The sequence below is a fragment of the Coregonus clupeaformis genome, chromosome 2 (genome assembly GCF_020615455.1).
Source record: "Coregonus clupeaformis isolate EN_2021a chromosome 2, ASM2061545v1, whole genome shotgun sequence".
In the NCBI taxonomy this organism is placed as follows: domain Eukaryota; kingdom Metazoa; phylum Chordata; class Actinopteri; order Salmoniformes; family Salmonidae; genus Coregonus; species Coregonus clupeaformis.
In genome coordinates this window covers 24,080,500-24,097,102 of record NC_059193.1, presented here as the reverse complement: position 1 = coordinate 24,097,102, position 16,603 = coordinate 24,080,500, and the positions used below count along the sequence as shown (strand labels likewise).

The following is a 16,603-nucleotide window of genomic DNA, read 5'->3' as shown; positions in this document are numbered from 1 at the left end:
CACAGAGGAGAGGAGGACGGAGGAGTCGAGGAGAGGACAGACTTTTAAGCTATTTGAGAATCTCCCGGAGAAATTCAGTTTCCAATTCAATGGGTTGAACTTGAAAATGGATTGACCACAACAATCTAGGGATTGGTACGTCAAATGAAAATCAGGCTACCACAGGCCCCTGCAGGCGTGACAGATTTTGAAATATAATATTAACTATAAGTACATGTTCCCGATTGTTGAGACACTGAGCCTTCTGTTAGCTGCGGACATACAGTACAATGCCACTACATTTCAACAGATACATTTACAGCATGACCTCACAGTGAGATGCAGAATACCAAAACTCAAAGCTGGCTGTGTCTCATTTGTCCTTCTGGGCACTCTTAGAGCCCATGTGGAAGCTGGAGATGTAGTTTAGATAGGACTATGAGGAGACTACACCAGTGGAGAGGAATACCACCACAGACACTCAATCAAAAAACAGTTTTATTAAAACAAATGCATTTTAAAATACCATAATAGTCAAATATACACAACGGCTACACAGCAAGGTTTAGGGTTACTTCCACTGGCTGACAAATGCAATGAATCAACTTTTTCCACCATTGATGCATATGCACAAGCCCCAAATGGTTAATTCAATGACAATTGATTTGAGAAAATACAAGGGCTGAACTCTGTTTTAACATCTTGTGTGTTTGATGAAAACTTTGCCAGTGGAGAGAAGTAATCATCATTGCAATTGAGCCTAGACCTAAAAGCATAGTCTAATAATATTGATGACAAACAATATTAAAACATACAATATTAAAACATGATAAGCTTAGGGTTCTATTCAGGTCTCTGCTAAAGCCGGAACATTGCCTTTAAATTTGAATCACGCTGTTAATCTGAACTTCCGCGATGGGGATTGAATAGAGCCCTCAGGGCTGCAAAATTTTCCAGAATTGTCTGGGTTTTCCAGAAATCCTGGTTGGAAGATTCCTGCAGTTAGAAGGGGATAAGCAGGGATCCGGGAATAATCCAACCGGGATTTCTGGAAAGCCTATTTAGACTACTAGGAAATCTGAAATTTACATTTACATTTACGTCATTTAGCAGACGCTCTTATCCAGAGCGATGACACGGTTCCTTTGTCTCTTCCTGCAGGTGAGGTTATGTGTAGTAACAGATAATAAACATATACACCCAAAAATAACATGTCAGATACAACAACTGTATAATAATGACAATAATACTGTAACAAATAGAAAAGCTAAAAAGTAAGCCAACGTAAACAATTTAGCTTCACTGTAGAAATCTTAAAGGTGGTGAGGGGAGGGGCTAGGGTTGTCATGATGACAAAGGCATAAACTCTACCAGCTGTAGTTCAGGGGGGTTATTAGGTGGTATTTGGGTTAGGAGGGCTGAATGTAGAGGGGGGTTGGTTTAGGAGGGTAGTGGCGGTTCTTGTCTAGTCCCTTATTTTCGTTTGCTCTTGGTGTCAGTGGTCTGGAACACGCTGGAGGCAGACATAAGGTTCTCAATGTACTGACCCAGAACCTGGTTCTCAGACTTCAACTTCAGGTTCTCCTCCTTCACCGCATCCACACGCGACGACAGGTCTGGCAACAACAATGATTTAAGGAAGTGCAATAACTAACATTATTTACTGCTGCTTTCGTCTGTCCGTCCATCTGCAAACATCCAGCTGTCTCACCTTCTAGAGTGTGCTGAAGCTCCAACACCTGGTTTATAAGCTTTGTCTTTTCTTCCAGCTCAGCCTGATTCTCCATGTCACCTACAACACACACACAATTAATTTATATTACAAACATGTCCACAGGAACCAAACGCTGCTGACATTGCACATTTCCCAGAAGTATGTGAAGCAAGCCTTAGGCTCTTCTCTTACCATCCCCGTCGGAGCTCATGGCAAAGTACTCGTCTTCCTTTTTGGAATGCAGGGCTGCGACTTACAGGGACACTGGAAGGGGACAACAAACATTTTGAAGGAATAGGATCTTAGGCAAGGGTCAATGGCCCCTGACTGACCTGTTCAACTCTTATGTATACTGAACAAAAATATAAAATGCAACATGCAACAATTTCAAAGATTTTACTGAGTTACAGTTCATAAGGAAATCTGTCAATTGAAATAAATTCATTAGGCCCTAATCTATGGATTTCACATGACTGGGAATCCAGATATGCATCTGTTGGTCACAGATACCTTTTTTAAAAAGGTAGGGGCGTTGATCAGAAAACCAGTCAGTATCTGGTGTGACCACCATTTGCCTCATGCAGTGCAACACATCCCCTTCACATAGAGTTGAACAGGCTGTTCATTGTGGCCTGTGGGAAGTTGTCCCACTCCTCTTCATTGGCTGTGCGAAGTTGCTGGATATTGGAACACGCTGTTGTACACGTCGATCCAGAGCATCCCAAACATGCTCAATGGGTGACGTCTGGTGAGTATGTAGGCCATGGAAGAACATACATTTTCAGCTTCCAGGAATTGTATACAGTTCCTTGCGACATGGGGCCGTGCGTTATCATGCTGAAACATGAGGTGATGGCAGCGGATGAATGGCACGACAATGGGCCTCAGGATCTCGTCACGGTATCTCTGTGCATTCAAAATGACATTGATAAAATGCAATTGTGTTTGTTGTCCGTAGCTTATGTCTGCCCATACCATAACTCCACCGCCACCATGGAGCACTCTTCACAACGTTGACATCAGCAAACCGCTCACCCACACATGTGGGTTTGCGGTTGTGAGGCCGGTTGGACGTACTGCCAAATTCTCTAAAACGCTGTTAGAGGCAGCTCATGGTAGAGAAATTAACATTCAATTCTCTGGCAACAGCTCTGGTGGACATTCCTGCAGTCAGCATGCGAATTGCACACTCCCTCAAAACATATGTGGCATTGTGTTGTGTGACAAAGCTGCACATTTTAGAATGGCCTTTTATTGTCCCCAGCACAAGTTGCACCTGTGTAATGAGCATGCTGTTTAATCAGCTTCTTGATATGCCACACCTGTCAGTGGATGGATTATCTTGGCAAAGGAGAAATCCTCACTAACAGAGATGTAAACACATTTATGCACAACATTTTTGTGCGTATGGAACATTTGAGATATTTTATTTCAGCTCATGAAACATGGGACCAACACTTTACATGTTGCATTTATATATTTGTTCAGTATAGTTCAGAAATGTAGAGAGGTTTGTGACAACATGGCGCCTGCATGTGTGGATTGGTTAACAGTTTTAGGATTGACTGACTTGCTATAAATTATTCAATATAATCAATGCAACGGTCTCTACTGGTAGACTTACATTTGTTACCACTGCTCCACTCAATTTGCCAGCCAAGTGGTACACTTCCACTTGTGAATAAGTTAAGTAGCTGAAATGAAATTTAGCCAATAAATTTCATTTCAGCTACTTTAAAGGGGCAATTTGGAATTGCTACATCAATTTTTTGACTTGATATAGCAATACCCCCATGAATTATTGGATGGTCAATCCATCTCATGGATAGTCATTCCTTGCATAGCTCAGTCTGAATATGAGAGTGGTTACATTTCTCCAGACCCATCTCAGTTTTTTGGTGAAACAGTGGCGGGGTTCTGCTTTGTTGGTTGTTTAAATCGCAATTTTCCTTTAATTTCTTTACAGATACACTGGCTGACAATATTATTACCGTAACCCTACTTTTGAGCATAGATTTAGCGAACTAGGTTCGTAATTTAACCAGTTGTTAGCTAGCTAACGTTAGCTACAATCACAAAAACCTTATCTAGATACACTTTGACTTACGAATTGGGTAGCCACCGGTCATGTTATAAATAATGTTCTTCTACCGGCGTCCAGGCCAAAAAATGAGCACCAAAATTAGCCACGTTAGCAGGCGGTTTAGCTATATCTTGCTAGCTACGCCGACAGATGCCAGCTGGCGAAACAAACCCGACTCTCATTTGTTACCCAGAACAATACTTTTTACAAAACATTTAAAACAACACAAGTCGAAATTGACAGAAAATATTCAACTTACTTACCCTAAAAGACAAAAAAAAAATGCTATGTTATGCTGAAATGGAAAACGTCAGAAAAACACAACAATCCTGCCGGCAGCTGTTCAAGGTAATTTAGATGTCGAGCGCCTCCTTCGTGTGATGTTCCTCGTGTGTCCGCTAGGGGGTGATGTAAGACTGATGATTATAACCAGAGCCATAATTTAGCTACAGTAGCTACTAATGTATTTATGGCCCTGATTGTGGCCATTATTGCAAGCCCCTTTGAAACAATGCTGCAGCGGGTCGATGACATTGCATTTTGTTGTAGACACTTACACAAATGTAAAAGCGTGGTCAAAAGCTTTTTTAAAGATTACATTTTATTTTGGAGTTGCACAGGGATATACCACAAAACAGAAATGCTAGCACCATAGCATTTTCTCCATCCATTTGTTAATATTTAATTGTAATGCAATTGCATCATAGAAATCATTTTGGAGAATGGAGAATATGGATGGTTCTCAGCACAGACAAGCAGAGTAAGTTAATGTAGCTATTCATTAAAGAGATTCTCCTGTACTTTTGTATACTTTTTAGCCAGTAGTTCTGAAAGTAGCACTCATGAGCCAAAAGTGGTCCCTGAAAATTGCCAACTATGTCACATATGTGCAGATATGTGCACCATGTCATTGCTGTCTCTCGCTCTCTCTCTCTCTCTCTCCCTGCTGTGTCCACTGAGCCGTTGGGCCCGCCCTGCAATCTCATTGGATAACACTGGGCAGGCCTCTTCTAGCTGTCATTCAAATGCGAGGGGCTGACACTCATTTGCTAGAACTCAAATTGCTAGGGGGCTGGCCCAGGTGGGGGGAAATGTAGAAAAATGCTGTGGCACAGCTTCAAGACAACAGTCACTTTCAAACTAGAGATTTCATGGCTAATTGAGGTAGAAGAGTAATTCTGCTCATAGATTATGCATGTATGAACTACACATTGACACATCCAGCCCAAAGCGGGAGGTTTCAAAAATACTTTCTTAGTCGCCAAAGTACCAGAGCATGTCTTTAAGAGGGGCAGGTACAGTACAGACTAAACCATGTTAACCTTTTCAGGCAATCCTGCCTTGTTTTAGTGGACATGACGTATCCATTGAAATACATTTGTCGAGCCACCATATACATAACACCTCCAAGAACAGCAAGCACTAGGAAGACACAAATGTACAGTATTTTGTGGTATTTTATGGTACAAAATGTAAGGAATGCCTTTAAACAGGGGTGTCAAACTAATTCCACGGAGGGCCGAGTGTCTGCGGGTTTTTGGTTTTTCCTTTCAATTAAGACCTAGACAACCAGGTGAGGGGAGTTCTTTACTAATTAGTGACCTTAATTCATCAATCAAGTACAAGGGTGGAGCGAAAGCCCACAGACACTCGGCCCTCCATGGAAAGAGTTTGACAAATGTGCCTTAAAACCACAGCCATATTACCTTCACCGAAGAGCAGTCCAGAAGTCCACAGCACCACTAAGAAGACTGGGTACCAATCAACATTGTTCTGAATAGGGATGACAGGAAGCAATGGGACACACACACATCAGCATTGATTTATGCAGACACAGCACTTAATTAAAAAGAATGACATCATGTTAATCTAAAATCAATTAACTTTAGAGTTCTTACTGTGCCCGGAATGTTCTCTCAAACTCTGGCGTGACAGTGGGCGGCATGACCTTGTGTGTCATTCTCGCCAGCCCCACCCCTCTCGCCAGTTACCCAGAGGAAGATGTGCCAACAACACTTCAATCTTATGAACTCAACATTATATTTACACAAGGGTACATGGTTCTATTCCCATAAGCAGGGTCATAGATATCTGTGTAGTCTGCCTTATGGCAATGCTAAGTCTCACTCATGTAGGCCTGAAAGTTTAGTTTGTTTACCCATTTGTAGGGCAGAAAACAGAGTCACGGCAGCCAGCAGGAGGGGTATTTCCGTAGTCATGATTTTTGTATCATTTTAGCCCAAGATAGATACGGTTTGTCCACTGTTATAACTCCAGGTTGGTTTGCGTAACTTCCTTAGGGAAAGTCAAGTTACACCCCTTGTCAACAAGTATGTTCCTGTATTATGAATGCCCCAGAGCTGAGTTTCTATAACCCGCCCACAATATTGAGGAGGGATTGTTTTTGGAGGCTGAGTGAAAACAGGTGGATGTCTATTTCTGATAGCAAAAATAAAAAATACAGTAGGGCTATATACATTATTATCATTCAGTATTGTATAGTACATATAGTATATGCTATACAGTCATTCAGTGCAGTATATTATCAGAACAACTTGGATAATGTTGGAGGTGACAACTGATGACTTGTCTCTACAGTGGTGGTGATTAAGTCTTATTTACTGGGGACTGGAGGTGTGTGTGTGTGTTTGTTTGTCTGAGGTGGTCACCAAAATCTAAAACAAACCTTCCTTTTGAAAGAGTACCCCCAAAATAAATAATTTTTGGCTTGATGTCCTTTAGATCTGTGCCCACCCCACTGCATGCTTTGGTTGCATAGTGATCGACAGGCACTATGGAGCTCAATGTAGGTTATGGCAGCGCCTCTTAGCTAAAGAAAAGGTAGCTGAGGGATGAAGAGCATAATATTACAGCAGTCAAAAGCGACGAGAAGGGTGCAACTGCGCCTCGCAATTTGGGGCGTTCCTGCATGTGGGCATTCCTGCATCTGCAGGAACCCCTCTTTATACTTCTATACTATTGGTCCATTTTTAAGCTATGACTCAAGCACATAGGTAGGAGGCAGGGGCGCTCTAGAACAGTAGATGGCGGTAATGGACCATAGCGTTGGATGCCAACCGCAGATAAACCCCACAGAAGAAGAAGAGGCGGGGGTGACAACAGTAGCTACAGTGAGAGAAAGAAGTATTTGATCCCCTGCTGATTTTGCATGTTTGCCCACTGACAAAGAAATTATCAGTCTATAATTTTAATGGTAGGTTTATTTGAACAGTGAGAGACAGAATAACAACAAAAAAATCCATAAAAGCGTATATGTTATAAATTGATTTGCATTTTAATGAGGGAAATAAGTATTTGACCCCCTCTCAATCAGAAAGATTTCTGGCTCCCAGGTGTCTTTTATACAGGTAACGAGCTAAGATTAGGAGCACACTCTTAAAGGGAGTGCTCCTAATCTCAGCTTGTTACCTGTATAAAAGACACCTGTCCACAGAAGCAATCAATCAATCAGATTCCAAACTCTCCACCATGGCCAAGACCAAAGAGCTCTCCAAGGATGTCAGGGACATGATTGTAGACCTACACAAGGCTGGAATGGGCTACAAGACCATCGCCAAGCAGCTTGGTGAGAAGGTGACAACAGTTGGTGTGATTATTCGCAAATGGAAGAAACACAAAAGAACTGTCAATCTCCTTCGGCCTGGGGCTCCATGCAAGATCTCACCTCGTGGAGTTGCAATGATCATGAGAACGGTGAGGAATCAGCCCAGAACTACACGGGAGGATCTTGTCAATGATCTCAAGGCAACTGGGACCATAATCACCAAGAAAACAATTGGTAGCACACTACGCCGTGAAGGACTGAAATACTGCAGAGCCCGCAAGGTCCCCCTGCTCAAGAAAGCACATATACAGGCCCATCTGAAGTTTGCCAATGAACATCTGAATGATTCAGAGGAGAACTAGGTGAAAGTGTTGTGGTCAGAAGAGACCAAAATCGAGCTCTTTGGCATCAACTCAACTCGCCGTGTTTGGAGGAGGAGGAATGCTGCCTATGACCCCAAGAACACCATGGAGGTGGAAACATTATGCTTTGGGGGTGTTTTTCTGCTAAGGGGACAGGACAAATTCACCGCATTAAAGGGACGATGGACGGGGCCATGTACCGTCAAATCTTGGGTGAGAATCTCCTTCCTTCAGCCAGGACATTGAAAATGGGTAGTGGATGTGTATTCCAGCATGACAATGACCCAAAACACACGGCCAAGGCAACAAAGGAGTGGCTCAAGAAGAAGGACATTAAGGTCATGGAGTGGCCTAGCCAGTCTCCAGACCTTAATTCCATAGAAAATCTGTGGAGGGAGCTGAAGGTTCGAGTTTCCAAACGTCAGCCTCGAAACCTTAATGACTTGGAGAAGATCTGCAAAGAGGAGTGGGACAAAATCCCTCCTGAGATGTGTGCAAACCTGGTGGCCAACTACAAGAAAAGTCTGACTTCTGTGATTGCCACCAAGGGTTTTGCCACCAAGTACTAAATCATGTTTTGCAGAGGGGTCAAATACTTATTTCCCTCATTAAAATGCAAATCAATGTATAACATTTTTGACATGCGTTTTTCAGGATTTTTTTGTTTATTATTCTGTCTCTCACTGTTCAAATAAACCTACCATTAAAATTATAGACTGATCATGTCTTTGTCAGTGGGCAAACGTACAAAATCAGCAGGGGATCAAATACTTTTTTCCCTCACTGTAGCTATAGCTAGTACACACCGGTAGAGTGTCCTTCAAAGCTCGCTGTTTGGTGCGACGCAGATCCAGTGGGGAAACGGAGAAGATGTTGTCTATCCTGTTGAGTTTTGCTGTAGAGTCTTTGCCAGATAAGGTTAAGGTAGGAAGTGTAAGTTATCCCGTGAGAGCTTTTGTTCCTAAAATACTTTGGTGTTTTAGGTGTCAAGTTTATGGGCATGTTGCAGCAGTATGTAGGAGGGAGAATCCGAGATATGAGAAGTGTGCTTGAGACGAAGGAATGTGTAGTTTTGGTGGAGAAAGTTGTTTGTTAGTTGTGGGGGTGCCTATGGGGCTGGAGAGCGGAGGTGTCCGGTGAGAGAAAGGCAGGTTGAGGTTGCTAGGGTCAGAGTAGCACAGAAAGTGTCATATGCTGAAGCAGTGAAGAGAGTGGTAGAGGAAGATGGGTACAGGGTGAGGGATCCTGAGAGGATACCTTTGAGTAGGCAGAGACTAATAGAGAGTGACGGGAAGAATATGTGCTTCAGTAAGGTAGGCTTCTTGGCATTCAATGGTTGTCAATTGCACTGCAGGAATGGATCGAAAGTCACAGAAAATAGAGGTTGTGGTGGACGCAGCAAAGAAATACTTGGGTATTTGTTAGATTAATTTGGATTTTAAGAATAATGACTAAAGAATTTCACCCCAAACACAGTATAAATGTTAGAATTATCATGTAGTGTCAACCCACTAACAGAAGGGGCGTTACTAACCATTCAAGGGGGAAGGCGGGAACTGTTTAAGAAAGGTGGGAGAAGCATAGTGTCTTTGTTTGTCAAGGGGTATAAAAACAGGAGATTTGTGTTTTTGAGCAGAGCTCTCGCCATGAATAAAAATACAGATAAGACTTGTGAGTTGTGGACCTTGAATCATTGATGATTAAAACCAGAGCCTTACAACCTCTGGTAATGATTCAAGCTTAGGGTGAATTAGAGATAAAAATTCACATGACAGATTGGTCCTTCTGAGCGGAGCTTAATACATCTTTATCGTTCTAGAGACACCGAAATCCGTGCACGGGCGGGTGATAGCATCCGTTACAGAGTCCTGGCCTTCCACGTTAAAGGTTAATAAACAGGCCGGTGATTACTCTTTATGAACGATAAAGACGTTAACAAGTTTGAAAAAGCATTTTAATCCAGACTGCAAGGAAAAGGTCAGTAATTTTTATTCATGGATTTTGGTAAAATGAGTTGAACTTAGTTACCAAAGAAGGTAATAATTATTACGACAGGGAGGGTCCGCAATTGATCCTAGAGGTAAATAGCTATTACAAAAAAAAACTAGTCCGAAATGACATGGTAGTGAATTGCAATCACAAATGTAAACTAAGTTAATATTGTCATTGTACGAATTGCAATGTTCAGTATAAACAGGGAAATAATTATCATCGTATGATAGGGATGTGTCGGGAGTTCATATATGCGACTGGGCATTTGCTAGAACTGTGCAAACAAGTTTGACGGATGATAAGGTCGTATGTGTGTGAGACTTAATCCCTCGGAGACGTGATCATTATTTCAGGGGTGGAGGGAAAAAAAATAAGTCGTGTGAGAAAAAATTGGGTAACTTACTCTTTTCCTGAAACCGGAGTTTTAAATAGAAACTCTGGGTTAGGGGTTAAATAATTTTAAAGGGTTAATTACAAAAGCAAGAGGGGCACTAAGAGATTAGCTCCTACGAAAATAATTCGGGAGGGAATTATTTAAAAAACAAAAAGGGGGGGAGGGATTTCTTATTGTTCCACGATGGGAAAGACATCTTCTAAACAAGTCCGAGAATTAACGGGAGATGAAATATATATGTTAGGGAGGGATCGGAGAAATATGTTTTATGGGTCCATTTGGGAGAAGAGGTATGAATTTATTGGGCATCTCGAAGTAAAAAAGTTAGTGGGCAGATGCATATAAAATTAGATGAAAAAAAAGCGAAAGGAGGGGCTGAAGACAGGGAGTGTGTTTTTTTTAAGCGCGAAAATGCTTTAACGGGGACAAAGGAATATTTAACCATCATGACTGCAGGGGAAAAGGAATAGGACAGTCAATGTTTTTGGTCCAACGGGTAAAATGTTTGAAAAAATGATTCGTGTCAATTAAGAATTGGCTAAAAACACCACAAAGCGATTATTTGAGAGGTACCTATATAAGTCCAACGAGTGGTCCTCTGTAGCTCAGCTGGTAGAGCACGGCGCTTGTAACGCCAAGGTAGTGGGTTCGATCCCCGGGACCACCCATAATATAAAATGTATGCACGCATGACTGTAGGTGGCTTTGGATGGGAGCGTCTGCTAGATGGCATATTATTATGCGTGTGTCTGGACTCTCGCACTCAAACGTAGACGTACGTAATGGGTTGGAGGGTGGAGAATATTTGCGTTTTTGGTCAGTTGGCAGACGCTCTAATCCGGAGCGATTTGAAGAGAAAATAGAGGTTTGCATGGAACTATTCTGTCGTGTTGGGCATTTGAATGGCAGAAGGTGAAATATGTGTGTATGAGGAAATTCAACGGCGGGTATGAATGATAACCGGATACTACTTAGTATTTGGTTGGTTAAATGCTAAATAAAAGATTTGAGGCGTGGTTATGGGGGAACTAGGAAGACGCACTTATTCAAAAAGGAATGGGTGGTGAGAGAGTTTTTTTTACGTGTATTAAAAGTTGCATTAGATAGCTTTAGTAATATTCTAGATATGTCTATGAAAATATGTTATAAGTACTAATGACATTATTTCCTAAGAAGGAAAATTGTAGGGAAGTTTCCCGCGCCTCCCCCATAATGTAGGAAGGAGCAGGAGAGGGGGGGAGTGAGAGACAGGACATCGTTCAAATGGTAGGGATGTCATTAAGTGTATGCTGATAAATAATATCAAACGTTTGTTTTATTGATTGGGGCCGAATCAGAGAAAACTGTTAAATATATTGAATAGCGAACTGAAAATGAAAGGCATGGAATACAAACAATTGGACAATTTTAAAACGATAATTTATTTTCGTTACAAGGAAGCAAGTGGCATTGGCTGTTGTGCTGGGGAAATAGCGCCAGCCTGTGGTGGGTTCTGGATTTGTTATAAATAACTTTATATTTTAAACTAAAATGAATAGACTACAATTGGAACATCAGAAAAAGGACAATATAATCCGTAATAGTTATTATAATTATTATTGATAGTTATTGCAATTATTATTATCCTGAGTGGCGCAGTGGTCTAAGGCACTGCATCGCAGGGCTAACTGTGCCACTAGAGATCCTGGTTCAGATCCAGGCTCTGTCGCAGCCGACAGCGACCGGGAGACTCATGGGCGGCGCACAATTGGCCCAGTGTCGTCCAGGGTAGGGGGGAAAATGGCCCGGCAGGGATGGAGCTCGGTTGATAGAGCATGGTGTTTGCAACGCCAGGGTTATGGGTTCGATTCCCACGGGGGGAGGCCAGTAAAAAAAATAAAGATAAAAATAATACAAATGTATTCACTAGGTTGCTCTGGATAGGAGCGTCTGCTGGGTGACTAGAATGTAAATGTATTGTCATTGATTCAGTAATGATAGGAGGGAAGTAGCGATAGAGCTGAGAGGGTTGAGAGTTGAGGACAAGGAGAATGATTTGTGGCTCTGGTTGGTGGGAAAAAGGAGAGGCAGAGACAGACTTAGAGAGACAGAGGAAGTTAGAGGGAGAGAATAAAAGAAAAAGAGAGAAGGAAACTGTTTAGGTTTGAAAAACAAGCAGGCTGAGGGACAGAGATAACAGTTTCTGGAGCTTGAAAAGCAGAGACTAACAGAGTAAGAAAAGGAACAGACGAGAGCAGAGTATTTAATGGCCACTAGGGGAAATAGCTGGGATCGGTAAAACTCCAGGATAGAAGAGGAGAGAGATTTACTAGGGGGTGGATCAAATAATTGATAATGGATCATTCGAATGAGATCACATGTAGCAGATTTAGAGTAATCAATTAAATAATCATTGTATACTCGAGGAATTTTGAGGGATTTTATGAGGTTAGGCATATTTAGGTCATAAGAGGGAGCTACCAAATTAAGTTGAGCCTAACTATCTTTGATTGTTATTTTTCAATTGGGTTTTTCAAATAAAATAAAAACACACCCAGCATGATGTTTATAAAGGGTTGTTATGTTGAATTTAGGGAATTTTCAACAGTTCATAGGTGGTGTTTACTATGCTGTGGGATGGAACGGTTTATTGGGTGATATTTGAAACTAAATTCATGGAATAAGCTGCAGTAATCAGAAGAATGTACAATCTAAGGCAAGACAACTATTGCCTAGATCATTGATTTAGCAATAGGGTCAGGTAGATAAGGAAAATAAGAAAACAATTAGATGAAGAATGATGAGCTTTTTGGTAAGGATAGACTTCTGTAAAGCTAAGGTCGTCATTATGTACTGCATACGGGTAAATCAAGTGATCTTATCTATGGGAAGGCAATGGCAGCCCATGGTAAAATCATTTGGAACTCTGAGGAGGAAGAACAGGTTATGTTGTTGCTCTCTTCCCAAACAGTCTTAGCTTTTAATAAATATATCAGGGATGTTACCCAAATGGTAGAGAGTAACGAGGGATATGACATTGGTAGTGATTTAAAGATGATGAAGTTTTTTGGTGGGCTATTAGATATAACTGGGTTAATCATGAACATAGAGATTTTTATTCTTTGTTGCTAGACAGAAGACTTAAGTGACTTAAAAAATAGACTTGTCATGTCCAACAATCAGTCTTCAGGTCAAGGCCGGGAGAGCCGGGGTAGAACAGAGGTTGAACTAAACATAAGTGTTTTTACAAGATAAGAGATTGTTTGATTGGATTACTAATTGATTCTGAACTGAATGAAAGTCGAATTTAGCCGCCATAAAGAGAAAGGAAGTGGGAGGAGCAATAAAGAAGCAAAAAAGAATCTCAAAAATGAAAGGCATGGCAATTGGTTGATAAATAATCTAAGGGAATGTTTAGGAAGGTGGAAAAAATTGACACATAAGCAGAACTATGTGTCAAGAGGGGGGAAGAGGCTAATTGTATTAGATAATATACGAAGGAGAGGACAAAATACTTTAAAAAAAAACAATTTTTTTTAGATAGTCTAAAAAGAGAATGCAGTCAGAAATTGTTACATTAATCTGAACATGTGTGAAGATAGTTTATTAACCACACCCGTATGTCAGAGGTTTTGTGCCCCACAGGTGAACTAAAGGAGAAGGTGACCCACTATCTAACCAGGTGACTGGTGAGCATCCAGTCACTAGAAGGAAAACTGGAAGCAGGCCTGTTGGGAAGGGCCCCTATCAGGTTATGTTGGTAACCGCCTTTGCCATTAGAATAGCAGAGAGAGGAACCTGGGTCCATGTTACCCGCTGCAAGAAGGTAGGACCACATACAAGCACCGCTTAGCACACGCAGAGTTGACGAGCGGAACTGCGCCACAGGGTGCGGGGGTCACCTCTGTCAACGAAGATCTCCTACCCAGACCTATCATCACTGTAGTGTGTTCCTAGGGTGTGAGTATGGGGTGGTACCGAGCAGAAGGACTCAAGACAGGAGAGGGTTGGGTTTTTTTTTGTGGAATATGGGTGACCCTGAACTGCATCATAGTCTCGGCAATAGTCGTGGTAGGTCAAAATCCACCACCACCTCGCACCAATTACGCTATGGCCTTACCATTATTAAGAAATAAAGGGAAAGCGACCCGACATACTGACCATCAAGGGCGAGTGATCTACAAAATAGGAGTCAGAGAAGGGTGGGGAGTAAGATTAAAAATTATGATTAGGGATCTTATCAGAGCGGATAAGCAAGCAACATGGGATTATAAGATCCCGTTGTATTTATGTTCAGCCCCCTCAGCGGATTGTTCCTGGGCTCAGGTATTTAGACATACTGGGGGAAGGAGATATGAGACGGGGGGGGCTGGACGTCCAGATGGAGGATAAGAAGGTATAACGACATCCCCACGGAGATGGTAGTAACGATAGTAAAGGTCACTAAAGAGGACATGAAAAGAACTTACTGGGCTTGCGCGGACGTATACGGACGGGATACTTGTCTAAGATTATATTTGATGGAGTCAAAAGATATAGAGGGAGCAGGTACTGGCATTAATCCATTAATGACAATAGACCGAGTAAATCAGTCAAGGGATGACGGAGTCAATTTGACTAACCCGTCCACTATGAAAGATTTTCTCCTCCAGGAATGGAACAATGAGGAAGTGGAGGGGGTCCCTGATGAGAATCTCTGGTTAAAGTGGATGAAATACACCGCTAGGGCCTTGGGGGAGACAAATTGTTATGCATGCTCCATTGGGTGACCAGCAATGTTGACCGCCCCAATGCCAAAGGCAATGTTTCCCTGTGTATTAGACCTGGGGTCCAATCAAAAAGAGCCAAATTGCACAGGGATTGGGCTGGCAAAATTGACATACTCTGCCAGCCCACCTAGATTCACTTTAACTCCTGGCGAATACCAGTGTTACAGACATAGAAATGGCACCCGTAACTTGGGTGATTTTGATGGCTGTAAGGAGATAATGAATGTGACTGATTTAGATAAGGAAGGAAGGGAAAAAAAATTAGGAACCTAACCATCCCTTTGACTGATGTGTGGTGGGCATGCACTAAACAGGGAGCATTCGGCAGACATTACCAGAGGGATGGGTGGGTACTTGTGTACCAGTATTGTTGGTCCAACCTGTAAGAATTGGTCATCAAAGACCAGTGACAGGAAGAATAATTAGGAGAAAAATAAATAAGTCAGGAAGGAAATAGCCCAATTTGGATAGATGGTATAGGCATCCCCAGGGGTGTTCTAGACGAATACAAAGCTATAAATCAAATATGGGAGAGTTTTACTACAACATTTTTCTGGTGGGGGACAAACAAAAATATGTATTGGATAAATTATATCTATTACAACCAACAGCGATTTATTGACAAGACTAGAGATGCAGTAAGGGGATCTCTGAGCGATTATCCGCCATCCCGCTCGTAACTTAGTAGAGGTTGGTTCTAGATCAGGCAGAAAGGGCCGGTGTCTATAGAAAGATAAGCCATTGTTGCATATAATAATAATAATAATAATATGCCATTTAGCAGACGCTTTTATCCAAAGCGACTTACAGTCATGCGTGCATACATTTTTTTTTTTTTGTGTATGGGTGGTCCCGGGGATCGAACCCACTACCTTGGCGTTACAAGCGCCGTTACAAGCGCCGTGCTCTACCAGCTGAGCTACAGAGGACCACATATTTATCCCTAACAACACCACACTGGATGGGACAGTCACCAGAGCTCTTACAGAATTAACTGCACTGAGTGAAGGATGAACTGAACTCAGAAGTTAGTACATTGTGGATAGGGTGGTTTGATGAAATATTTGGTAAATGGAAAACCCTAGCAGCCACCATCTTAGGAGCGATCAGTGTTTGTATGGGTATTCTTGTATTATGTGGTTGTTGTCTTGTTCCCTGTGTCCGAGGATTGGTGAGTCAGGCGTTGGTGAAATGCAGTATCTAAACAATGATGAGAGATGGACTGACTCCGGACTCTGACCAGGGGAATGTGAAAAACAATCCTCCAGGCTTGGTGGATGACGAGGATTTGGACCCTGAAAGACCGCAATTGGATGTAATGTTTATTAGTTCTGATGTGATCTCTGAGATTAATTATGCTTGTAAAATACATTTATCCTGAATGTGGGAATATTTAGTCAAAGGGGTGGATTGTTAGATTAATTTGGATTTTAAGAATAATGACTAAAGAATTTCACCCCAAACACAGTATAAATGTTAGAATTATCATGTAGTGTCAACCCACTAACAGAAGGGGCGTTACTAACCATTCAAGGGGGAAGGCGGGAACTGTTTAAGAAAGGTGGGAGAAGCATAGTGTCTTTGTTTGTCAAGGGGTATAAAAACAGGAGATTTGTGTTTTTGAGCAGAGCTCTCGCCATGAATAAAAATACAGATAAGACTTGTGAGTTGTGGACCTTGAATCATTGATGATTAAAACCAGAGCCTTACAACCTCTGGTAATGATTCAAGCTTAGGGTGAATTAGAGATAAAAATTCACATGACA

General features: G+C 41.8%; 1 protein-coding gene across 1 annotated transcript; it reads right to left on the bottom strand.

Annotated features, from left to right (window-relative positions):
* Nucleotides 1-459: 459 nt before the first annotated feature.
* Nucleotides 460-4,164, bottom strand: LOC121531769 (short coiled-coil protein B). The gene is made up of 4 exons (XM_041837207.1): nt 4,040-4,164; nt 1,886-1,957; nt 1,691-1,771; nt 460-1,595 (listed from the first exon to the last, which is right to left on the bottom strand). Exons 2-4 carry the CDS (start codon nt 1,902-1,904, stop codon nt 1,453-1,455), a joined length of 243 nt encoding a protein of 80 aa, XP_041693141.1. The 5' UTR covers nt 1,905-1,957; nt 4,040-4,164; the 3' UTR covers nt 460-1,452.
* Between the last annotated feature and the right edge of the window lie 12,439 nt (nt 4,165-16,603).

Bases quoted from the DNA above. Each gene is read 5' to 3' on its own strand.
- LOC121531769 (XM_041837207.1), bottom strand. The intron at 1,596-1,690 runs GTGAGACAGCTG...TGTTGTTGCCAG, and splicing joins GCTTCAGCACACTCTAGAAG to ACCTGTCGTCGCGTGTGGAT.